Source organism: Emys orbicularis, chromosome 2, assembly GCF_028017835.1.
Source record: "Emys orbicularis isolate rEmyOrb1 chromosome 2, rEmyOrb1.hap1, whole genome shotgun sequence".
Classification (NCBI taxonomy): Eukaryota; Metazoa; Chordata; order Testudines; family Emydidae; genus Emys; species Emys orbicularis.
In genome coordinates, this window is record NC_088684.1 from 101,098,592 (window position 1) to 101,123,320 (window position 24,729).

At 42.7% G+C, this 24,729-nt stretch overlaps 1 protein-coding gene across 1 annotated transcript; it reads left to right on the forward strand.

The window, feature by feature from the left end:
• Window positions 1–4,287: 4,287 nt before the first annotated feature.
• Window positions 4,288–23,959, forward strand: CNDP1 (carnosine dipeptidase 1). Its single transcript, XM_065398753.1, has 11 exons — window positions 4,288–4,470; window positions 5,844–5,987; window positions 11,314–11,476; window positions 13,237–13,325; window positions 14,923–15,123; window positions 17,091–17,175; window positions 17,890–18,050; window positions 19,812–19,976; window positions 20,214–20,355; window positions 22,165–22,312; window positions 23,854–23,959. Exons 1-11 carry the CDS (start codon window positions 4,288–4,290, stop codon window positions 23,957–23,959), a joined length of 1,587 nt encoding a protein of 528 aa, XP_065254825.1.
• The last annotated feature ends 770 nt before the right edge of the window (window positions 23,960–24,729 follow it).

Sequence of the window (24,729 nt, forward strand, 5' to 3'; positions counted from 1 at the left end):
AATGTGTCTGAGGCAGAGCAGCTGCTCAAAAACCACACCCAAGAACCAGAAACAAGAAATTGCTCACCTAAACTTTATTGAAAATGGACTGAAATAAATATTCTGTGACACAGGACTGAAAAGGTGATATATATATAATACAAAGAGGTGTTCAAAAATTGCTTTAACTTAGATATACTGGGACTGTCAAGACTGCCCTTCGCTGGCTTTGCTGTGGAGTCTCCTGGGTGTCTTGGAGGTTATGCACTGTGAGCTCTCAAACTGTAATGGAATGGCCAGCTGAATTTTAACAAAGGTGTCTTTTCTCTGAATTGTTAATTCGTCATAGAAGATACGGGTCTGAACAAAACCAGAGTTTTAAATGGCCACATTAAAAATCCTTTACTCTTAGTTTTCACACTTCTGTGGTGTTATTTCACTAGTTGGCCTGTGATTATAGGCTTTCCACCACAGACAAGACTTAATTTCCAACATTTAAAAAAAAAAAAAAAAAAAAGCAGAAAAATGAATCTTTAAAAAGCAAAGTTTCAGGTTCCCTTTATACATCATAAAAAATGAGACAAGCCCCATTTTTGTTTTTCCTTTTATGTAATGGCAAGCACTGGCTTTTGACCTCTTGCTACACTGATCATATTGGTTTTGTGATCTTACAGAAAGCCTCATAAATTTCTATCTACAGTTAAAGGTATTTTCTAGCACCTTCTGAATTAATGATGAGCATTTCCTTGTGCAGCCAGAGCCTTTCAACAAGGAGCCATCCCTCTTCTTAGGGTTTTCTCTGGGTCTGATTTAATTCCTCCCTTCTTAAGAAACTTGTGTCCCTCAAATCTTGCATGGTATTTCCAGTCTCACAAGCCCTTTTGTCTCAGTGCTAAAGGCTCTCACTCTAAAATGAGCCCCAAGCCACAAAGGTTTGTAGCAGTTTTCACACTGAAACATTATGGAAGAGGTTCAGATCTGGGATTTTGGACTCTATTGTAAGCCTCCTATTGTTAAATCCTCTCTGCTGCTGCTCTGTCCTAAACTTTAAGATACTCTGAACAATTAAAAACAAAAGCACCAACAAGCGTCACCTATTTCTCATTAACCACTCTGAGATATTTTTTCCCCACTCAAAATTTCCTGGCTTTTTTTCATGCTTGCTTCAAAAGTCCCTTCACTATTTCCATTTGGTTTTACCCCACACTTCTATTGTCATAACTGTTTAATGGAATCGTTAAACTATGGAATGTTTAAAAACAACAAGGAGTCTGGTGGCACCTTAAAGACTAACAGATTTATTTGGGCATAAGCTTTCATGAGTAAAAACCTCACTTCTTCGGATGCATAGAGTGAAAGTTACAGATGCAGGCATTATATACTGACACATGGAGAGAAGGGAGTTACTTCGCAAGTGGAGAACCAGTGTTGACAGGGCCAACTCAGTCAGGGTGGATGTAGTCCACTCCCAATAATAGATGAGGAGGTGTCAATTCCAGGAGAGGAAAAGCTGCTTCTGTAATGAGCCAGCCACTCCCAGTCCCTATTCAAGCCCAGATTAATGGTGTTAAATTTGCAAATGAATTTTAGTTCTGCTGTTTCTCTTTGAAGTCTGTTTCTGAAGTTTTTTTGTTCAATGATAGTGACTTTTAAATCTGTAATAGAATGACCAGGGAGATTGAAGTGTTCACTTACTGGCTTATGTATGTTACCATTCCTGATGTCCGATTTGTGTCCATTTATTCTTTTGCGGAGGGACTGTCCGGTTTGGCCAATGTACAGGGCAGAGGGGCATTGCTGGCACATGATGGCATATATAACATTAGTGGATGTGCAGGTGAATGAGCCCTTGATGGTGTGGCTGATGTGGTTGGGTCCTCTGATGGTGTCGCCAGAGTAGATATGGGGACAGAGTAGGCAACGAGGTTTGCTACAGGGATTGGTTCCTGGGTTGGTGTTTCTGTGGTGTGGTGTGTAGTTGCTGGTGAGTATTTGCTTCAGGTTGGGGGGTTGTCTGTAAGCGAGGACTGGCCTGCCTCCCAAGGTCTGTGAGAGTGAGGGATCATTTTCCAGGATAGGTTGTAGATCGTGGATAATGCGCTGGAGAGGTTTTAGCTGGGGGCTGTATGTGATGGCCAGTGGTGTTCTGTTATTGTCCTTGTTGGGCCTGTCCTGTAGTAGGTGATTTCTGGGTACCCGTCTTGCTCTGTCAATCTGTTTCCTCACTTCCCCAGGTGGTTATTGTAGTTTTACGAATGCTTGATAAAGATCTTGTAGGTGTTTGTCTCTGTCTGAGGGGTTGGAGCAAATTCGGTTGTATCTTAGGGCTTGGCTGTAGACAATGGATCGTGTGATGTGTCTTGGATGGAAGCTGGAGGCATGTAGGTATGTATAGCGGTCAGTAGGTTTCCAGTATAGGGTGGTGTTTATGTGGCCATCACTTATTTGCACTGTAGTGTCCAGGAAGTGGATCTCTTGTGTGGACTGGTCCAGGCTGAGGTTGATGGTGAGGTGGAAATTGTTGAAGTCCACGTGGAATTCTTCAAGGGCCTCCTTTCCGTGGGTCCATATGATGAAGATGTCATCAATGTAGCGCAAGTAGAGAGGGATACTAGGGGACGAGAGCTGAGGAAGCGTTGTTCTAAGTCAGCCATAAAAATGTTGGCATACTGTGGGGCCATGCGGGTACCCATAGCAGTGCCACTGACTTGAAGGTATAAGTTGTCCCCAAATCTGAAGTGGTTGTGGGTGAGGACAAAGTCACAAAGTTCAGCCACCAGGCTTGCTGTGGCCTCATCAGGGATACTGTTCCTGACAGCTTGTAGTCCATCCTCATGTGGAATATTGGTGTAAAGTGCTTCTACATCCATGGTGGCCAGGATGGTGTTTTCAGGAAGAACACCAATGCATTGTAGTTTCCTCAGGAAGTCGGTGGTGTCTCGAAGATAGCTGGGAGTGCTGGTAGCGTAGGGTCTGAGGAGAGAGTCCAAATAGCCAGATAATCCTGCTGTAAGAGTGCCAATGCCTGAGATGATGGGGCGTCCAGGGTTTCCGGGTTTATGGATCTTGGGTAGCAGATAGAATACCCCTGGTCGGGGTTCTGGGGGTGTGTCCATGTAGATTTGTTCCCGTACTGTAGCTGGGAATTTCTTGAGCAGATGGTGTAGTTTCTTTTGGTATTCCTCAGTGGGATCAGAGGATAGTGGCCTGTAGAATGTGGTCTTGGAGAGTTGCCTGGCAGCCTCCTGTTCATAATCCGACCTGTTCATTATGACTGCAGCACCTCCTTTGTCAGCCCCTTTGATGATAATGTCAGAGTTGTTTCTGAGGCTGTGGATGGCATTGTGTTCTGTACGGCTGAGGTTATGGGACAAGTGATGTTGTTTGTCCACAATTTCACTCTCATTCCTTTTTCTCCTCGTTTATCAGTCTCACTTTTTATATCTTGTTCTCTCACAAACATCACTGAAACTGCAATTAAAACTAGAGGCTAACATTACGGGTTGTGCAAGTAGCAGCATGTTTTGTGAACTCAATTTAAAGTACAACTTTTTGGACAGGTTGCTCATTGTTTTAAATCCCAGAATTCCTTTTTCCAAAGAGATCACTCCCTACAAAAATATTTAGTTTTTAGCCCCACCCTTCAAATGTCAATTATCTAGCTCCCAGTTCAGAGAACCATCTGCAGAAACTCCAGGAACACAGCAAGAGAAGAATTTTCAAACCCTTGTGAAGCAAGAACAATATTTTAACTACAGTGGCTTGTTAAATCTTGTTTTGTCTAACGTTCGTGGCAGTGGGACTACACAAGGCAGTAAGTGACTTCTGCATTATCTAATGTTTCAGCTTTACCCTCGTGTTTAATCATCCACAAAAGCCATTTATTGCCTCGTATACATCTCCATCAGGATTGTTATCCCTTTAAACAAACTGCATGTAACATGTGGAATGTACATTATTGAATTAGTTCTTTTTCCTTTTGGAAATGTCGGAAGAGAAAGCTGAGCTCCTTGGGCAATTGGTATTTCTGTTTGCATTTCCCCACCATGTTTGTTGTGTTTGGCAGAACCTACAGTTTGAGGTTGTTTCACAGTTTCTCATGAAGAAATAAATGTCTCTTTAGAAAATGTTTGTGCATCAAAATCATTCCCAGAAGTTGCTTGTAGTCCAGATAGTGCAAAACCCATTTACTGTTTTTCCCTCCCTACAGATTGACCAGTAAACTCTGCATGCTGTCTGTACTAAATGCCTTTGCCTAGTGCAGTGGGACTTTAAAGCAGACTGACTTGTCCATTGTTCAGCAGTGAAATGTACCTGACAAATGCTTGTGGATGTCTTCTCTTCAATATAGCAAATTTTGTCTTGAACTTGCAGATATTGGCTCTCTCTGTTATCATGCTGCTCTTTGAGGCAGGAGTGTCCTCATCCTCCTCAGGCTTGGAGAATCAGATCTTCCAATACATTGATCTTCATCAAAATGAATTTATTCAGGTAAGAGCTACTCATATTGTCAAATAGCTACAATGCAGAAGTGAAGTAATAAAGACCAACAATGTGTGTTCATGAGACCACTTCTTTTCTCTTCTAAGAGGAAAATAGTGAGCAGGCTTCCACAAGGCCTCAGATGTAGTGGAAATGCCACCTTTCACTATGCAGCAGGGCTAGGCAAGGGAAAGTCTATGGTGGCGACGCTGCACTCTTCTTGTGTTCCATGTAGCAGAGATCGTTGGTAGCTTTGCGCACAGTGTACCATGCAAGATGGGAATATGGATGGACTGTGGTCATCACCACTAGATCCATGCAGATTATGCAAATCCATACTGAGCCAAAACCTTGCATAAAGGGGAGAAGCAGGCTACGTATGCTGCTGCTTCCCTCACTTTGCCATGCAGACATGCCAGCTCTGCACCGATTACTGGATTGGGGATGGGCTCCGGATTCTTTTCCTCAGTCCTGTGATGTTTCTGTGCATTTTTGTGAGTGCAAAGCTTGTTCGTTTGGGCTGTGACCTCTTTGCCAGGATTTAGCCTTTCAAGGGATTCTTTAAAAAAAAAAAAGTGGGATCAGTTTGCTTTGGGAAAAAGGAAGAACAGAGGAATGGGTCAGACATGATTAGTTCATGTCAAATTATGAACACTTCATGTTGTTAGAATTACTCAATAGCACGTACTCATTGTAACAGTGGGCATGTCTGAAACTAGATGAGGATTGTCTAGACTGTAGACAATTCATGCAAAATACAATTACCCAGTTCAAAGTGAATTTAGATGGACAGCCTTAATACTACTCTGGTCTCTCTACATTCTCCTAGACAGGGATTTAGATCCCATGATGACAGTTAGCTGAGAATTACCTCAGATGGATAGAAGACCGAAAGATAGACCATCCCTCCCATGCAAAATCTCTCTAGAGCACCCTATCTTTAGGAATCCATTGGGGCTCATTTTGTTTGCTCTGAAACTATACCCCCCCATACCCCTGCAAGGTGTACTATACGTGTGAAAAGGGCGCTGCCTGAAGGACAAGTAGAAAGGTAATCAGAACTGTTGGGGTCCCCTGATGGAATCAAGAAGGTTGTTTCAATGAAGCTCTGTAAAAGTGGATGAGGGAATCAGATTTTGGTCACTCTGACTTTAGCAGCAGAGCTGACACTTTAACAAGAAAGAGAGTGATCCAGTGTCCTGACAATTCTTTGCCAGATAGAACAGGCAAAGAGGCTACAGCAACTGCATGGCCATGACAGAGCTGAAATTAAAACAGCTTCAAATCTGATGTGTTTTGAGTTCAAAGTGCAAACAACAGTGCAGATCTGGTTTTCAGTACCCCACTGGTTCATTTAATTATATTCCTGGCTTCCTTTGCAGACCCTTAAGGAATGGGTAGCAGTGGAGAGTGATTCTATTCAACCAGGGCTAAGACAAGAAGTAACACGAATGGTGGAATTAACAGCAGACAGGCTTCGAGCTTTGGGAGCCACTGTTGAGTTAGTGAAGTTGGGCTCCCACAAGGTACCTATTTATCATTGCCATGTTTTAAAATACTCTGATCTGTACTTTAACGGTGTGTTCTAATGTAACGTATGGATAATTCTCACTGGTAGGAAGGAGTGAGACACCCATTGTCACATGGATACAGAGGCATTCTCACTTCTAAGCATAGGATCAAAACATTAGCCCAGGAAGTAAGGTGGTTTCTTATATTTGGACCCAGCAGAGAAGGAGATACAGACAGAGAAGAGCTCATTTAAGCACATCTCTAGCTGCCTTGGAAACCTTTATTGTTCTTGCAACAAAACTGAAACCAACTCAAAAGTGAGGCTTTACTCTGGGGAGAGAGTGCTCAAACATTTAAAGGGACAGGACAACACATTCCTACACCCTACATTAAAAAAACTTCCCAAACATATATGTACCTTATCATTTACATAGACCCAAAGACTTTAAGGCCAGAAGGGACCATCAGGGATCATTTAGTCTGACCTTCTGCACATTGCAGGCCACAAAATCTCAGCCACTTACTCCTGTAATAGACCCCTAACCTCTGGCTGAATTACTGAAGTCCTCAAAACATGATTTAAAGACTTCAAGTTACAGAGACCACCATTTACACTACTTTAAACCTGCAAGTGGCCCATGCCCCAGGCAGTAGAGGAATGCGAGACCCCTCCTCTCCCCCCAGGGTGTTTGCCAATCTGACCCAGGGGAAAAGTCCTTCCCTACCCCAAATAGGTGATCAGTTAGACCCTGAGCATGTGACCCTGGGCAAGACCCACCAGCCAGACACCTGGGAACGAATTCTCTGTAGTAACTCAGAGCCCTCCCCATCTAGTATCCCATCTCCATCCACTGGAGATATTTGCTACTAACAGTCGCAGATTGGCTACTGCCATTGTAGGCAGTCCAATCATACCATCCTCTCCATAAACTTATCAAGCCCATTCTTGAAGCCAGATAGGTTTTTTGCCCCTACTGCTCCTCTTGGAAGGCTGTTCCAGAATTTCACTTCTCTGTTGGTTAGTAACCTTTGCCTAATTTCAAGCATAAACTTGTTGATGGCCAGTTTATATCCATTTGTTCTTGTGCCAGCATTGATGCTTAACTTAAATAACTCTTTCCCCTCCCTGGTATTTATCCCTCTGATATAATTGCGCTCTATAAATATATCTCCCCTCAACCTTTGTTTGGTTAGGCTAAACAAGCCAAGCTCTTTGAGTCTCCTTTCATAAGGTAGACTTTCCATTCCTTTGATCATCCTAGTGGCTCTTCTCTACACCTGTTCAGTTTGAATTAATCTTTCTTAAACATGGGAGACCAAAACTGAATTCCAGTATTCCAGATGAGGTTTCACCAGTGCTTTGTATAATGCTATTAACACTTCCTTGTCTCTACTAGAAATAAGTCGCCTGATGCATTCTAGGACTGCATTAACCTTTTTCACAGCCGCATCATGTTGGCGGCTCATAGTAATCCTGTAATCAACCAATACACCCAGGTCTTTCTCCTCCTCTGTCACTTCCAATTGATAAGTCCCCAGCTTATAGCAAAAATTCGTGTTAGTCCCTAAGTGCATGGCCTTGCACTTCGCACTATTAAATTTCACCTATTTTTATTACTCCAATTTTCAAGGTCATCCAGATCTTCTTATATGATATTCTGGTCCTACTCCATATTGGCAATACCTCCTAAGTTTGAGACATCTGCAAATTTTATTAACACATTCCCCCTTTTTGCGCCAAGGTCATTAATAAAAATGTTAAATAAGATAGGACCCAAGACTGATCCCTCTGGAACCCACTAGTAACCTCCCTCCAGCCTGACTGAAAGGTTCACCTTTCAGTATGATCTGTTGTAGTCTCCCCTTTTACCAGTTCCTTATCCAACTTTTATTTCTCATATTAATTCCCATCTTCTCCAATTTCCCATGTGGAACTGTATCAAATGCTTTACTGACATCCAGGTAGATTAGATCTACTGCATTTCCTTTGTCTAAAAAATCAGTTATCTTCTCAAAGAAGATCAGGATGGTCTGGCATGATCTACCTTTTGTAAAACTATGTTGTGTTTTATCCCAATTACCATTTACCTCTATGTCCTTAACTACGTTCTCTTTCAAAATTTGTTCTGAGACCTTGCATACAATTGAGGCCTATAGTTTCCCAGATCACATTTTCCCCCTTTCTTAAACATAGGTACTATATTAGCAATTCTCCAGTCATAGGGAACAACCCCGAAGTTTACAGATTCAGTAAAAATCCTTGCTACTGGGCTTGCAATTTCATATGCCAATTTCTATAATATTCTTGGATGGAGATTATCAAGACCTCCCCAGTTTAGTGCCATAAAAGACTAAATAACCTAACTAAAATTTGTGAGTGGACAAGCCATGATCTGCCAAATAGTGGTGGATATTTTCCTTCAATCACATAAAAGGTATTGTCCATCTAGTTGAAATTTCACCTGGAGTATCCCTTTTGGGACTAACTTGTCTCCAGTATAAATCTTCAAAACCATACAGGTTTCTTCCAGAGCAACTTGTAACAAAGTCTGGTGATAGATGCAGAAATCAATGAAATGGCAGCTCCAGTATCAAGCTCCATTCTTGTAGAAAGCCTTCAATCAAGGGTGTGACCCAGATGCCATTTCTGACTCCAGCTTGTGATAATGTAGTGCTAAGTCTTGGCCAGTGTCACTAGAGCTCTTGTCTTTTTCCACATTATGAATTCCTGACTCCCATCTTCTCTTAGCTTCAGTCTTCATAGGTGTCTTCTTGTATGGACAATTAACCTGTGCTGGAGGTCATTGAACTGTGACAGATCACAGCAATGTGTCCTTTCTTCTGGCACGTCCTACAAATGACCTGGTGTGTCCAGCAAGTCTTCTCAGCATGCATAGTTTGTGCACAGTGGCCACACAGAAATTCCTTACATTCCCGTGGTTTTCTGTCTCATCAGTTCACGAGATGAACTTGTCAGTTCATGCTAAAGTCCAGAGAATCCTGGAAGTCCAGCCACTTCAACAGCCTTCTTGAATGTAAGCACTGATACAGTAAATAATTTTTTCAGGACCTGCTCATTGCATAATCCAGAGACTAACTGGTCATGGAGGGGATCACTTAATATTTGTCTGAACTGACAGCTTCCTTAGAGCAGCAGTGAACTGTGCTACCGACTCTCCACTTCCCTGATGTCGCTGATTAAACTGATATAATTCTGCTACCATCGATGGGTAGGAGAAAAATGTTCCTGCATTGTTGCATGAATTGCAGCGTACGTGGCAGTTCTGGGCACAGTTGGAGACAATAGGTCATGCAGCAGTCTGTATGCCTTCAGACCCATCACTGTCAACAAGGGTCTAACTCATTATCTGACTGGAATAGAGTTGCAAGTTACAAATTACTCAAAATGTTTGAGATACACCACCCATGATTTGCAGTTGTTGTCAAATTCACCAACATTGCCCACACAAATTGTCATTCCTCTGTTCTCCTGTTGGACTTCAAACCTCCTGGACATCTTCTCTGCCACAAGGAAATTCTTTTTTTGTTACTGTGCGTCTACACTCAATCTGCCTCTTTTGGCTGCATGCCAACACTGCAGACTGTAGAATTCTCCCTTTGGCTGTATTTGGGCTCCCTGTACTGTCTGTAGACCCTCTGGCCAGGCTAAGCTGCTGCTCAGGTCACTTGCTTGCACATGGTCTGTCAACATGGTTGCTTACTTCCCCCTCACTGCTTTGTTTTCAGTAGCTCTGAGCAGCAGCCTATTCTTTGTTCAGTTTTTAATTGCCAATTCCCCCTCTCTAGCTGAGTGGTTCATACTCTCCCAGTAGCAAAAGCAGCAGTCTGTCACCTTGTGCCTCTGGGTGAACTTCCCCCTTTTTTACAGTATTATTTCCTTCCTTTTTCTTCTTTTCATTCAGGCAGTGGGAGCACTGGACATGCAGGGATAGAAATCCTTCATTGCCAAATGTTGTATCTGGACCCAGCGGAGAATGAAATACAGACACAGAGAAGCTCATTTAAGCACATATAGCTGCCCTGGAAACCTTTATTATTCTTGCAGCAAAACTGAAACCAACCCGAAAGTGAAGCTTTGCACTGGGGAGGGGGAGAGTGCTCAAACATTTAAAGGGACAGGGCATCAGTTTTCCTTCATTCTGTAGGAAGGAGAAAGCACTAGACTTCTTACAAATTCCCTCTCCTACCAATGTAATGCAGCAGCTACCTTCCTTTCATGCAGAATCAAAAGCACCTGTTAATGCAATGCAGTCTGCAAATTCTTCTCCTCCTCCTTTGAAACAGAGAGCTGTTCCTTTTGTGAGCCATCCAGTTTTCTCTAACCTGTGCAGAAATCTGTCTTGTGTGGTAGTAAACTGCCGTATTAGCTTGAGACCTTAGCCTGTCTTCAGAACGGTGTGCAACAGCTGCCAGTGCTGCCTACCAACACGGCTTTATATTTCATTTTTTAATAGATTCCAAGAGCCTGGAACTTCAATCTGTTGCAAAACCAAACTCAAAAGTGGCTTCTGTTCAGCCCTTGATTCATTCTCATGTCACATGTGGATAGGGTGACCAAATAGCAAGTGTGAAAAATCAGGACAGGGGGTGGGGGGTAATAGGAGCCCATATTAAAAAAAGCCCCAAATATTGGGACTGTCCCTATAAAATTGGGACATCTGGTCACCCTACATATGGACAGTTTTCTATCGTCTCCATTGCAGGCTGAGTTTGGGAGGGAATGGAAGGGCCTAGCAAAGAGTGTGTGCTATCATTGTATTACAGGTTTCAGAGTAGCAGCCGTGTTAGTCTGTATCCGCAAAAAGAACAGGAGTACTTGTGGCACCTTAGAGACTAACAAATTTATTAGAGCATCCGAAGAAGTGGGTTGTAGCCCACGAAAGCTTATGCTCTAATAAATTTGTTAGTCTCTAAGGTGCCACAAGTACGCCTGTTCTTTTTATTGTATTACAGTTAAACATTAGATGGGCTCTTCAGTTTCACCACAGAAGCTCAATGGTTGGAGAGAGAATCTTAGTTTCTGTATAAGCTTTAGAGATAGGGTGGAAATCAGTTTAGATCAGGGTCGCAGCCTGGAGGATTCTGTTGTGGGTGGGTCAGCTTTTGTGGCCTGCATCATGCAGGAGGTCAGACTAGATGACCATATTGGTCCCTTCTGACCTTAAAGTCTATGAGTCTATGAGAACCTGCTCTGATAAGAGTCCACTGCACCAGTAAAGGGTCATTTGAATACTGACAATTCCAATTCCCCGTGTAGCTACTAGCCTGTTCCACAAAGTTTTGGCTTTTCTTTGTTACTGTGTTAATGTTCCTCCACAGCTGTCTGATGGCCAGAGCCTTCTGTTGCCTCCTCTAATTCTAGCAGAACTTGGTAAAGATCCACAAAAACCCACTGTATGTTTCTATGGACATGTGGATGTACAACCTGCCAAAAAAGAAGATGGATGGAAAACTGACCCCTACACACTGACTGAAATTGATGGTCTGTACATGGTCATTATTCTGGCACAAGTATTTGTGTGCATGACACTAACTTAGGGAGTGGGAGGAGGTTCCCTCTAAACTCAGGCCTGGTGTAAGAAGGTGCTACTTGTGTGGAAATCTCTGGGACAAATTCAGGGGAAACGGGCCTTCAGGAGCCGTGCTGTCATTAGTTGAGTCCTGCTTGTGACTGCACAGAATCAGCTGGGAAAGAGCCAGCAGGAGTTAATCAGGGTTGGTTGTAGGAGCAGGCAAGCAGGGCAGTCGCCCTGGTTGCAAACTTCCAGTGGGCACTGTACTGCTGTGCTGCTTGTGGGTTTTCAGTTTTGGGGGGTGTTTTGTTTTTGCTCTACTTTGATTGGCTGGCTGGTTTTGTTTTTGTTTTGGCTCTGCTGATTTGTTGGCTGCGGGCTGCACGTGATGGGGTTTTGTTGGTTTTTTGGTTGGTTGGTTGGTTTGCTTAGAAACTGGTGGGCTGAAAACATTTTCTGCCTTAGTCAACAAAACAGAACAGGGCATGTTTTTGCTCTGAAATCCTCTGGGTCAGAAGAGGATGATGCAGAATGAACAGCGCCTCCTCCCATTCTGCTGTCTACCCAGTTCTGTGATACCACAGCTCCACAGAGCTCTGCCAAAGGACCTCCCACAGGGGCCAAAAGTCAAGGGCGGCTGTGAGCCCCCCATTTGGGAAGGCTAGCCATGCGGCCCCACCCCTTCTGTCCGAAGCCCTGCCTCCACCCCACCCCCATCCGCTGGAGCCCCGAGCCTCCCCCCATCCCCTCCCCAGCTGGAGGAGCCCCAGCCGAACCGCCCCGGGCCTCCGGCCCCAGCTCTGGGCCACCAGCTGGTCCCTCTAGCCTGCTGCCTCTAGCCAGAGCTGAGCTCCTGCAGGCTTGGCAAAGCGCGTGCGGGGCCAGAGCTTGGTTTACGGGAGGCTTAGCCCCTCCTGGCCTATTATACCCACCACCCATGCCAAGAGTGATGCATGGAACTCAGTCATATTCCCTCCCTTAATTTCATGCTCCCACGAGAAATCAGATGGATCTAAGGCAATGTAGAAGAGAAAACTATGGAGCCAAGGTCACAGTGAGTCAGTAGAAGAGTAAAGTAGAGAACTCAGAAATCCCAACTCCCACTCCTGTGCTCTAACCACTAGACCACTCCTTCCCACTCTTTGGGACCGATTCCTGTCAAACTTACCAGTGTAGCTCCATTGACTTCAGTGGCCGTTACTCTGGATTTACACCAATGTGAATGATAGCAGAATCTGGACCTTTATAAACGTATACAAATTTATCAGTCTGAAAAGTTTTGTAGTAATACCATGGCCTGTATCCCTGGATGCATTTATAGGACTTCTAGGTAGTGTGCAATTCCTACACACATCACTGCTGAATGATACCATCCCTACAGTTCTTTTTATGGGCTTCATCTGCATAGCAACTGCATGTTGTGCCAAACTGTATTGAAATGTTGTGGTCTGGACATACTTCTGTTAAGAACTAGAATAAAACCAGCAAGCAGACTTGTGCCACAAATCAACATTTGAACTTGGAGTCTCAGAGGTCTAGTGCACTAACCCTACTGGAAAACATCTAACACCTTTACTTAAAACTATTCTGTGAACTCCTGGTTCCATTAACTTCAATGGGAGTTTTGCCATTGACTTCAGTAGAGCCAGGATTTCACCCATTTATATCTGAAGCAGCATCAAAGGCTCCAAAGTTTGATGTAAGCTTTTTATTTTTATTTTTTTTTAAGGAAATCTTTATGGGCGTGGAGCAACAGATAACAAAGGACCTGTCTTGGCCTGGATAAATGCAGTGGAATCATTCAGAGCACTAAAATTAGTAGGTAGCAAAGAGAAACATTTGTATTCCAGTGGCACTGCAGGAGTGAATTTCAGAAGTAACCTCATCCCCACAAATTGGTTTCATATATTTGCAAACATTAGTATATTTTTAATGCTGTTTCCAAGCCCGCCCCAAGATCATTTTGTGCTTGGGTATTTTATGTATTGACCAGGCTCAATGTAATGCAGAGGGTGCTATCTCCTTGTCCTGCCTTATAGAAGGTACTGAGGAAAAAGGCAAGCATTAAACTGATTTGATACCCAGGAATATCATTTGCTTGAAAGCTTTTTAAAATTGTAAAAGAACTGACTTTAAAGTAAGTATTGGTCATGCTTAGTTTTGCACCTTTCTGTTCTGCTCTTGGCTGCAAGTTATCATCGGTATGTGTGTATCCACGGCCAGAATAGCACCTGGAAAATGCTCATTCAGAACAGTATATTTTTTCAACAGCATATGAGATTCAGCAAAGAAAAGAGCTAATCTGCAAATATATAAATTATATCTTAAGTTATTTACTGTCCAAGTCCGCTGTTGTAAACTGATTTGGTTTATGGCTGTTTTTCTACGATGTGTTAATCTTTCAAATCAGTAATGTCCAGGTTGGCATTTTAACAAGTGAATCAGATAAGGTTTATCCTCCTGAATCCTCTCTCTAGCAAACGGCAAAGTTCATTATACAATATATGTGCACAGTTTATTCTTAATTTTTTTGTAGTTGTTTGGCGAAGCATTCTGGTTTATCCGATCACTGAGGCTAAACTCGTCCCTGACATAAGTCCGTTAAAGTCCAGGGTTTTGTACTGGTGTTAAATCTGAAACCTGGAGAAATGCAATGTGATGCTTTCTGTTTAACTTAAAAGACCATCTTCATAGTCTGAAAATGAACCACAGTGGAATGCTGAGCTTAGTTTTTCTTTCTTGTTTGGGACATATGAGCATTTCTAACTCCCACTGGCCCTTGATGAAAGTTGTCGTATGACCTTGCCTGCATTGAAGATTTTCTCAAATTCTCCCTATGCTGCAGTAGCTGTGCAACTTCACTGGTGCTAAGGGCACTGGAAGTACCGCTGTAGACTGCCCATCCGCATTTTTACCACCATATCACCTAATCCTGCAGGTTTAGAGAACACAATGATAAAAATGCCAGCAAAGGGCCTACACAGACAGCCCTTCCATGGCTAGCATTGGTAGAGCAGCAACAGTGGGAGATATAGAGGAAAACTTCAGTGAAGATGCAGCCTGTATGTTAGGGAGCAAGAAAAAAAAAAAAAGGAAAATAAGGAAGAGAGAGAGAAAAAGTTTATAAGAGAAAGGAAATGTTGTCCCTGAGGCTGTATGTTCCAGGATTGCCCTTTCTACAGGGATGTGTTGTTGTTAATTATTTATTACTTGTATTACCAAGAACCCTAGTTGTGACCAGGATCCCATTTTGCTAGGCAAACATGGCACAAAAAGGGGCTCCCTGCCCCAAAGAAATGACAATTTAATTAGACAGCCCACTTGGGCTGCCCCCCCCCATAGCCCAGTTTATTAGCCCTCTTAATTATTAAAAATGCCAGTTTCTTACCTACGCTTTGTTGATTTTTTTACTTAGGACATACCAGTAAACCTCAAGTTCATTATTGAAGGTATGGAAGAAGCAGGATCTCTTGGACTAGAGGAAATAATTAAGAAAGAAAATCAGCGTTTTTTCTCTGATGTTGACTTTTTTGTGATTTCGGATAACCTTTGGCTTAGCAACAGGAAACCAGCCCTCACGTATGGGACTCGGGGAAACATCTGCTTCTCTGTGGAGGTACAAGAGAAAATGGCATTGATTTATTTGGGGTTGGGTCCTGGGGCAGAGGATGACAATGTGCTCTGTAAATACATGTTTGTGAGCAGAGGGACAGACTGACTGACTGCGAGTACAGACCCTTCATCCACATTCTCTCCCACTTCCACACCTCCCCGCCCTAATTTCATCAGCTCCATTCACTCTCTTCTCCCAATCCCTCTCCGACTCTCCCTCACCTTCTCCTCATTCACAATTTCACATTCACTTTCATTCTCTCCTTCTCTCCCCTCTCCCTCCTCCAACCTCCCCTCCACTCCCAAGGGTACATCTACGCTGCAGCTGGAGGTGCAGTTTCCAGCTCGGGTAGACATACACGCACAAGCTTTGATCAAGTTGGCACACTAAAAATAGAAGTTGTTGCCTTTGTGGCACAGGCAGTGGCACTGGCTAGCTGCCCAAGTACAACCCCAGCCCCACTGCTGCCCCACCCCTGTGTGGCAGGCACTGCTCAATGCATGATGTCTGCCAGCAGAGTGCACAACTTAGTGGGGACTGTTGGTTGAGAAGCCACACTAAGGTTCTGAAGCCACTGACCAGAGTAAGTAGTACACTGTAAGTGATTTAGCAACTTGCATGAGCCACTGGGAAATATAGGGAGGACAGGGAAATAAATTCCCTGGCTGGAAGTTTTTGCGTCAGTAAGTAAGAGGGGAGATACTGCCTTGGCCGCAGGGCCGGCTCTAGGTTTTTTGCCGCCCCAAGCAAAAAAAATTTTGGCCGCTCCCCCATTTTTTTTGGCTTTTGCACTTTGCAATGCTTTTGTTTTTGTTTTGTTTTGACTGTAAAATTAAACAAAAAAGAAAAAGAGAATTTGTAGTTAGTGAAATAAAACAATTTCCTACTAGTGTTCTCATTTAATTTTAACAAAATGACAATTACAAACAATTTGGGTTCAACTATACACTATAATGAAAAACGTTAGTGTCTTCCAGTGTGCCCAGTTTCTCATAAATTAAAAGAATTTATATGAACTGAATTTTTCTGGTTTTATACTTGTGTAGTCTTTTAATAATTCAGTGGCTGCCCCCCCTAAACAGGACTTTCCCCCTCTCCACCCAGCTGCAGCCCCGCCAGCCGCCCCTACCCCAGGACACCTTTGCCCCCTGTTACCTTCGGTTCCGTTTGGGTTTGGGCTGGTTCCCCCCAGGGCGCACCTTGCTCTGAGCCGCTTCCCCCCCCCCCCCTGCTGCGCTTTAAGCAGCCTGGCTGGTCTGTTCTCCCTGGCCCGCTGGCCCGGGGGATCGGGTGTCAGCAATTGGCCGCGTCTGTCAAAGCGGCTCCTCTCCGCCCCTCTGCGAGCAGGAGCCGGGGACTTTGCCTCACACCCGCTCCCCCTGGCTCTGCTGGGCTGGGAGCCGCTCTGCAGGCAAAGCACATTGTGCAGAGCCAACCTGGCTGCTGCCAGGTCCTAGCACTGCCCGATCTGTCCATTGGTGGATTTTTCCGGCAAAAAAAAGGATGGCCGGAATGCCGCCCCTGGCAATGGGCCGCCCCAAGCACGTGCTTGCTTTGCTGGTGCCTAGAGCCGGTCCTGCTTGGCCCCATTCTTCAATCTAATCCCTAGAGAACCAAATCAAAATCTACATCAACCCCAGTACTGGAAAAAGAATAAAATTAGTAGATGAATATTTTGACTAAAAGCGAATCTCTCAAGATCCTGAATACAACTCTTTCAAGCCATGCTGAAACAGAATGACTCCATCAAAATAGCAAAAATGATCCATATCTGCTACTAGATGGCTGCACAGAATGATACTTGGAGCTCAACCTGTCTGTCTCATACTCTGCCGCAAAGCCACTAGGCCATCTTTCACTTGCCAGAAGCAGACCTGAGACCATTTCTGAGTCCCTATGGAAAGCCAGTGATTTGAAAGCATTAAAACAATGTTCTGTGCATGTCAACATGTTACCTTTATTTCACACAGGTACGGTGTGGGGAGAGAGATCTTCATTCAGGAAGTTTTGGAGGCATCATTCATGAACCAATGACTGACCTAATAGCTCTGCTTGGTAATACTGCATATCGTATTACTAGACGATAACTAGTTAGTAATGGGTTAGGGTGAACCTCAGAAATTCAGTGGTTCAGTTTGGCTTGTGTAAGCATCCTGACATTTGGATGATCATGTGTGGGGGATTTTGTGTGTGAAGTTGGCCCATTGACTTCAGTAGAACAGCTCAGGTTAAATGTTAAAGTGCCTTGCTGACTCCAGGCCTATTCTGGAGTTAAATGTGGCCCCTCAGTGCCTGTCTAAAATACAAATACTTCCCACTATTTCCACCCGGGCTATCAGTGTTAGGAGCCCTAGAGTAGATGGCCCACTAGTTGCTGACACTATTTTCAGCACCATGTTTATTAGACCTGCTCCAGACAAGTCTTGTTGACATGTGCTATTAGTGAAGGTTTCTGAAATTGAATATATTTTATGCTAATTCTTATATAAACTGAATGATGTTTCCATGTCAGCCACTAGCTCCATGAAAGACTGAACAGCAAAGAGCAACTCAGTGTGTTTCTTAGTAAATTAGAAAATACCCCAGGCCAGAGGACCTCCTAACCATTATACAGTTATCTCCCTTTTCATATTGTTAAATGGGAATGAGTGACTTGACTAGATGCGACTGAGTCTTGGTATGAAAAAGAGGGGTCCCAGTGTGGAAATGGTTGAGAACCACTGCCCTAAATTAAAGGGAAGATTGTGCCTGTTGGTATCTGTTCTGTAGATAGCCTTGTGGATACATCAGGTCGTATTTTGATCCCTGGAGTCTATGATGATGTTGCTTCCCTAACGGAAGAGGAGAAGAAGTTGTATGAAGCAATTGAATTTGATATAGAGGAATATAAAAATAATAGTGGTGTGAAAAAATTCCTATATGACACTAAGGTACAGTAACATCTTTATTAATGGTCTGCAGAAAGAATTTAAATGACCCATTAATTACTTTCACCGATTACTCCAAACTTCAAGGTTTTTCAAGCAACAGTGAACACAGGGAAAAAAACAAAGGAATCTAAAGAGTTAAAAGCTTGGGTAGGAAATTAAAAAAAAAAAAAAAAGATTTGGCCTGGTCAAATGCAAACATCTGGGGGAAAATAATCGAAAATGCAGATAGTCAATAACAAATAGTAATACAAAAAAACCCTCCAAAACCCAACAACCCCCCAAAACAAACAAAAAATACTTATTAGAGAGCCAAGGTGGATGACATACTTTTATTCGTATCCCACCTTGTGTCTCCAATATCCTGGGACCAACACAGCTACAACAACACTGTATACAAAAAACCACTTATGTAAGACCATAGACTAGAGAGTAAATTGAATTCAGACTTGGAAAGTGGATGGCAGCAGAAAAGTTGGTATAATTTGGGGCTGGTTTTATTTATTTATTTTAGATTTTATGTCTGAAGCTTTTGACAGAATTTTAAAATGACAATCCCAAAATTAACAATACCAATAAAACCCAGCAGCTAAGAACTGGTCTACCCAAGTTGTACCAGTATTCCTATGTCAGTTAGGGATGTGATTTTTTTAAAATTACCTCTATATTTATGTTGGTTTAAAACCCTAGCATGTATGCAGTTATTCCGGTATATAAGTGCCTTATACTGATATAGCTTATTCCACTTCCTGAACCGGAATAAAACTATACCGTTTTAAGCACTCTTATATTGATATAACTGTCCACACTAGGGAGTTTTTTACCACTTTAACTATATCAGTATAGTTAAAGCCATACAAATTGTCTTTTGCATCCGCTCCAGAGAATGGATGGGATTGTTCGCTGATCACTGTCCAGTTATCCTTTCCATTATTTAGATATGAGTTGCCCATTATTAAAAGCTTTTCTTCCCTTCTTCACCATCAGAGCTTGTCCATTCTGCTTAGTATCATTTGAACCAGTGCATAAATAGGGTAGAGCAAGATGGTGTAAAACCCTGTAAACTGAGTAGGCCAGCAGTTCTAAGGTGAGTGGTTTTAGTAGCTGACTGGAGACTACATAATAATGATCCCTGTTAACTTGGTAATGATCATATTCCAGGCTAATACACGCCTTTGCCATTGGCATTAGAATTTATTAGCCCAGGATACAACTACTACTTTACAAACGAGAAGCACGGTCAAGTTATCATTGAAACATTTATAAACAAATAACATACAGTTTATGGAGAGATTATCACAATTCATGATCCTTTTATAAAATTAGAAGTAATGACAACTGAAAATAACTAAATAATCACTACATAAGCCAGTTGGTTGTTAGAATTTGAAAAACAAAAATGAACTCCTAATGGTATTTTTCTTTTTAGTTCATTATTTTTATAATACACTTTTACCTCCAAGACACTCTTGCCATGCCATTTTTTCACCTGTCTGCTCTTACTGTCACCAGAGTTGTATATGAATAACTTTCCTCTTCCATATATTCTCATGCTGTAGGTAAATGTTGACTAAAAGAAGTAGCAGTGTTTACTTAAAAAGATCTTTACCGGCTAGGGGTTTCAATCACAAATCAATCAGCTCTAAATTGCAGAAGTAATCAAGCACAAATTTTACATGCAAGATAGTTAGCTTTTCAGTAGATTGTGTGAATTTTGAATGGCTGTGTCATTGTCACTTTTGTTTTGTTCGTTACATTATAAAGGAGGAAATACTTATGCACCTGTGGCGTTACCCCTCTCTCTCTATTCATGGGATTGAGGGAGCTTTTCACGAACCAGGAATAAAAACAGTTATACCCGCAAAAGTAATAGGAAAATTTTCAATCCGGCAAGTCCCTCACATGGGCATTTCAATCGGAGAACATCAGGTAATACTGGCAAACTTCAACTTTTGGTCAGTTCTCAGCATGTTAAATTCCTGTTAATTTCAGAGATCCTGTCAACACTTAAAATTTACAGAATAATGAATGGCATCTTTCCACTATGTGGCTGTGTATGGGCTTGGGAGTGAAAGTGTGTGTCTGTGAGTGCACAATTTCTGGATATATTATTGTTGACGGATGTAATGTATAAACACTGTTAATGAAAAGATGCTTTCCTTTTAGGTGATAAAATATTTAGAGGATGTATTCTCTAAGAGAAACAGCCCAAACAAACTGAAGGTGTCTGTGCCAACAAGTGCAATGCCATGGGTTGCTAACATAAATGATCCTCTTTATACAGCAGCAAGAAAGGCAATCAAAACAGGTTTGTTCTTTCTTTTATTATTTTTAACATCCACCAAACAATGTCACACTAACAGTGACTTGCACAAAGGAAAAGGAACTTTCCTAAAATTAATGAATTTCTTGTTTGGAACATTATTTAGATCCAGATAATTTGGGAAGGCGGGGCGCGGTACTTATTCAGTGAATGAACTGTGCCTGTTTGGTGACATGCTTGCAGTTTGGTTTTATGGTTCTAGTCTCCCATCAGTGCATTTAGATGCAGGTAACCGCTTATTGCTGCCTTATGTATCAGGCACACTGAGGAAAACTCACCTCAGTGCTGCCCATTGACATATCATGATGTACCTGATAGAATATGATTTCAGTGGAGTGTAATACGTACTCAAATAAATAAATGCTGCACAGCAGGTAAATGGGGAGGCGGGCAGCTATGCAGATAGGCATTACCCTTGTAAATGCTCCCTCTTGTTGATAAAAGATCTTTTTAATGTTACCCCTCAGAAATATGAAATATGGTTGTCTCCCTACCTCAGGAAAGGTAATGTAAGCAGGTCTTTCACTGCTAGATCTGAGTTAAAGTTTCTCTTTCCCTGGGACACTGTAAGCTTCTCCTGGAACCCCCAGGAATTGCCCTCCTCCCCTGCCTGTCCTCTTTTCTTCTCTCCATTCCCAAGCAACATGGTAAAAATATTAAGAACCTGATTGCTTCTGCCACTCTGCAACACTTTTGCTTAGGTTATTCAAAGGGGGCTTGGGGCAATAGAGAGGGTATTTCCTCTTCCCCTAGGAAGGAGTGAGCAATGCTGTCTCTTTCTCACTTCATGTATCTTTGCTTTCTACACAACATTAAATATATGTGACACAGCAGGACTCCAAATAATTGTGTTTACTAACTGTATATAACAGGGGTTGGCAACCTCTGGCACGCGGCTCGCCAGGGTAAGCACCCTGGCGGGCCGGGCCAGTTTGTTTACCTGCCGCGTCGGCAGGTTCGGCCGATCGCGGCTCCCACTGGCCGCAGTCCACCATCCCAGGCCAATGGGGGTGGTGGGAAGCTGCAGCCAGCACATCCCTCGCCCGCGCCGCTTCCCGCAGCCCCCATTGGCCTGGGACGGCGAACCGCGGCCAGTGGGAGCCGCGATCGGCTGAACCTGCTGACGCAGCAGGTAAACAAACTGGCTCGGCCCGCCAGGGTGCTTACCCTGGCAAGCCGTGTGCCAGAGGTTGCCGACCCCTGATATATAAACACACAAGGCCTAGCTACATATATACACTGCTGCAATGTTAGATTCTGGTGGCTTCTACAATAGAAAAAATGGAAGCCCATTAGAGGGTTACATTACTTTTCAAAAGCAGAAGACTCACTTACACCACTTTAAAAAGAGGAGAAAACCTAAAACCCAGTGCAAACAGCTGATTTTTGAGGCTCTGATTTAGCAAGGTATTTAACCATGTGCTTAATATTAATCATATGAGTTGAGTCATTGATTTCAATAGGACTACTTGGTCTTAAAGTTAGGTATATGCTTAAGCACCTTCTTGAATTGGGGCCTATATTGCAAGGTAAGAGGCAGCCGGAAGATACTGTCTCACTTTTCTGTGTACTGAGATGCAAAATCAGGATAGTATCAAAAGACTAGTATAGTTTTCGAGGATATGTATGTATAATGGCATTATTACATCAGCTGGCTATACAGTCTCCTCCAAAAGAAATACTACCAAGAAAAGTTTGTGCTGGGCAGAATGCCAAAGCTCACTAGCTCCAGTGAAGAGACCAGTGTGTCTTCATTTTACTTCTGCAGAATTTCATTCTTTCCATGTGTTTCAGTTTTTGGACAAGATCCAGAAATGATCCGGGATGGCGCAACAATTCCTATTGCCCAAATGTTCCAGAATATAACAAGGAAGAGTGTGATGATGCTTCCAGTTGGAGCAGCTGATGATGCGGAGCATTCCCAAAAAGAGAAAATAAGCAGGTTAAAATAAACAAAAGGCACCCTAAGAGACGAGAGGAGGAACTGAAGTACTAATACTCACCCACAGCAATCCCAGCATACTAGGCTGTGCCCACCTGATTCTAATTGACAATCCTGTCTCATTTTTTTTATCCAATAGATAGAATCTATTTTGGGGTATTCAGAGTTGTATATGCTTATCCTAATGACAAAAAATAAGGTTTTGCTGCTTTTTTATTTGTGTTGCTCCTGCAGCGCCAAACAAGGCTAAAAAGGAATAAGATAAGTCCCAGCCAGCTGCTGGAATCAAGGGATTGCATGATAATCTCAGCTGTCATTTAAAAAAAAACAACCTATGTTTCCGGCCCTTGTGATTGTGGAGAAAAACTTAAGAATGTGAAGGAAGTGTGTCCTAAAGTCTCTGACAACTGAAGGCAAATAAAAATAACCCAACATTTATTTTTTTTTAAAAATCACATGAATTTTAAGTTTATTTTCTGATTGTTTGGAGCCTGATGCATGACTTTGGAATGCATGGGGTCGCCAATACTGGAATTGTCTACCAAGTTCCAACGAGTTACACTTTCAGACAGTTAGGTTTTCACTGAGGGCATAATTTGAAGCAAATAGTGTGACTGAGGAAGGCTGCAGGCCCATTATAACAGATTGTGATATGGAAGAACTCAGCTTGATTCTTAGAACTCAGGTTTATATTTGCAGGGCTGGCAGTTAGAAGAAAATACCTTTTTCTTGTAAACTGACCACATTTGATCTGGAAATCATTGAGAGACAGACAGTAAACATGAAATCCCACTATCACATTCAACAGTTGCTTTTTCAGAGTAGTCCCACACATTAAGGTTATGGGGACACAACACAAAAATCTGAATCCTCTGATCATCTTTCTGGAATACACACGTTGCTGCATGTCAGGAAAACCAGATGTTAAACGGCATCCTTAATTCATGCAGTTGTTCCATCCTTTCCACTTACCAGGTTAATAAAGGAAGGCCTGACAACGCTGTCCTTTTAGGATGGAAGAGAAAATGTAATGTCTTCTGCCTGACCCTTTAGCTTGTCTGTGTCGATATGCTGTTAATTCACAGAGAAAGACTTGCCATCATAGCTGGCACTAATAACAAATTTATGAGACACTTAGCAAAGAAATATGGATTAAATTGGTACAGAACACTGCAGTTCCTGTCTCATCCCTAGAGATGGTTTTCCCTCCCTCCCCACCCCTGAGCTAGGATAAGGCATTTTGGTAGGATGGGATGGAGAAGCTAGCATGGCCATTTCCCGTGTTGTGTTTGTCCTGTGGATAATTTGGAGATTTACAATTTAAGGGTTCTTAATCTGGCACCTTGAAACCCAATCACTTAATTCTTCCCTTCTCTCTCCCTCCCCACTAAATGTAGGGCCCGATCTTGCAAAGTGTTGAGTACCCTCAAGTCTAATTGAAACCCATAGGAGTTGCTGGTGTCGAGCACCTCACAGGGTCAGGCCCTTGTTTTGCATAATCTGTTTAGCAACATTGGTCTTTCTTTCTTTTTTTTGCATAGGCACAATTACATTCAAGGAACAAAACTGTTTGCAACCCTTTTCTTGGAGATTGCAAAACTGCCTGGAAAGTTACAGGAAGCGTCCAACACAACGACTACAAACTGATGGATCCTGGCAAGACAATAAGCTAGACACCTGCCTATTGTTTTAAATATTCTAACCTCCTTCTTTATTACTCTGGAGAAACATGTACAAACAATAAAATAGTTAGACGTGCACCGCTTGTCTGAAACTGTTGAAAAATTAAATGCCTCCTACTGCTTACAACCTGCACTAACTAGCATATAGACAATGTTTGACCAAATCAAGCAATTCCTTGCGCAATACAATTGGATCAGAGGTGCCTCATGCTCATTGAATGGAATGTTTCAGTTTGTAACTTTAGCCTAGGGGGGTGTGGGAGCAGGAAACACAGTTTGTTATTAAAGTTTACTTATTTCCAGACATGAGCCAGGTCAGCCGATAGTTGGGGGGTAGAGTGAGGGCAGCTGGCTTCAGCAGTGTTACTGAGCATGCTCAGTCCATGCGAGCATGCTCAGTACAAGCCAAGCAGCAAATCTGGGGGTGGGGGAGCATGTGACCTCGCATGCCCCCCCACCCCATATTACTGCTGCATATTTGCAGTTTGGCAAAGATCGTATTGCTTTGTTCACATTCCAATTCCTGACATAAGCTCCTTCGCAGAACCACTTCTTTCCTTTTGGATATGTATGAATTTCTATCAGATGATTTGCTGAAAAATATTTCACCATATTAACCTCTTGCCTGGTCACTTTTCCTATGCAAAAAACTGGAAATAAGATGAATATGCCATCAGGATCAGTTTGTCAAACTCATTGCAAAGAATAGCCCAGTCCTGCAATCTCTCATTCTCA

What these genes read in the sequence shown, in the direction of transcription:
- CNDP1 (XM_065398753.1), top strand. Translation starts at nt 4,288, where the DNA reads ATGTACCTGACAAATGCTTGTGGATGTCTTCTCTTCAATATAGCAAAT. An exon ending in ATCAAAATGAATTTATTCAG is followed by an intron (nt 4,471 to 5,843) that starts GTAAGAGCTACT and finishes CTTCCTTTGCAG; the next exon opens with ACCCTTAAGGAATGGGTAGC. An exon ending in TGAAGTTGGGCTCCCACAAG is followed by an intron (nt 5,988 to 11,313) that starts GTACCTATTTAT and finishes GTTCCTCCACAG; the next exon opens with CTGTCTGATGGCCAGAGCCT.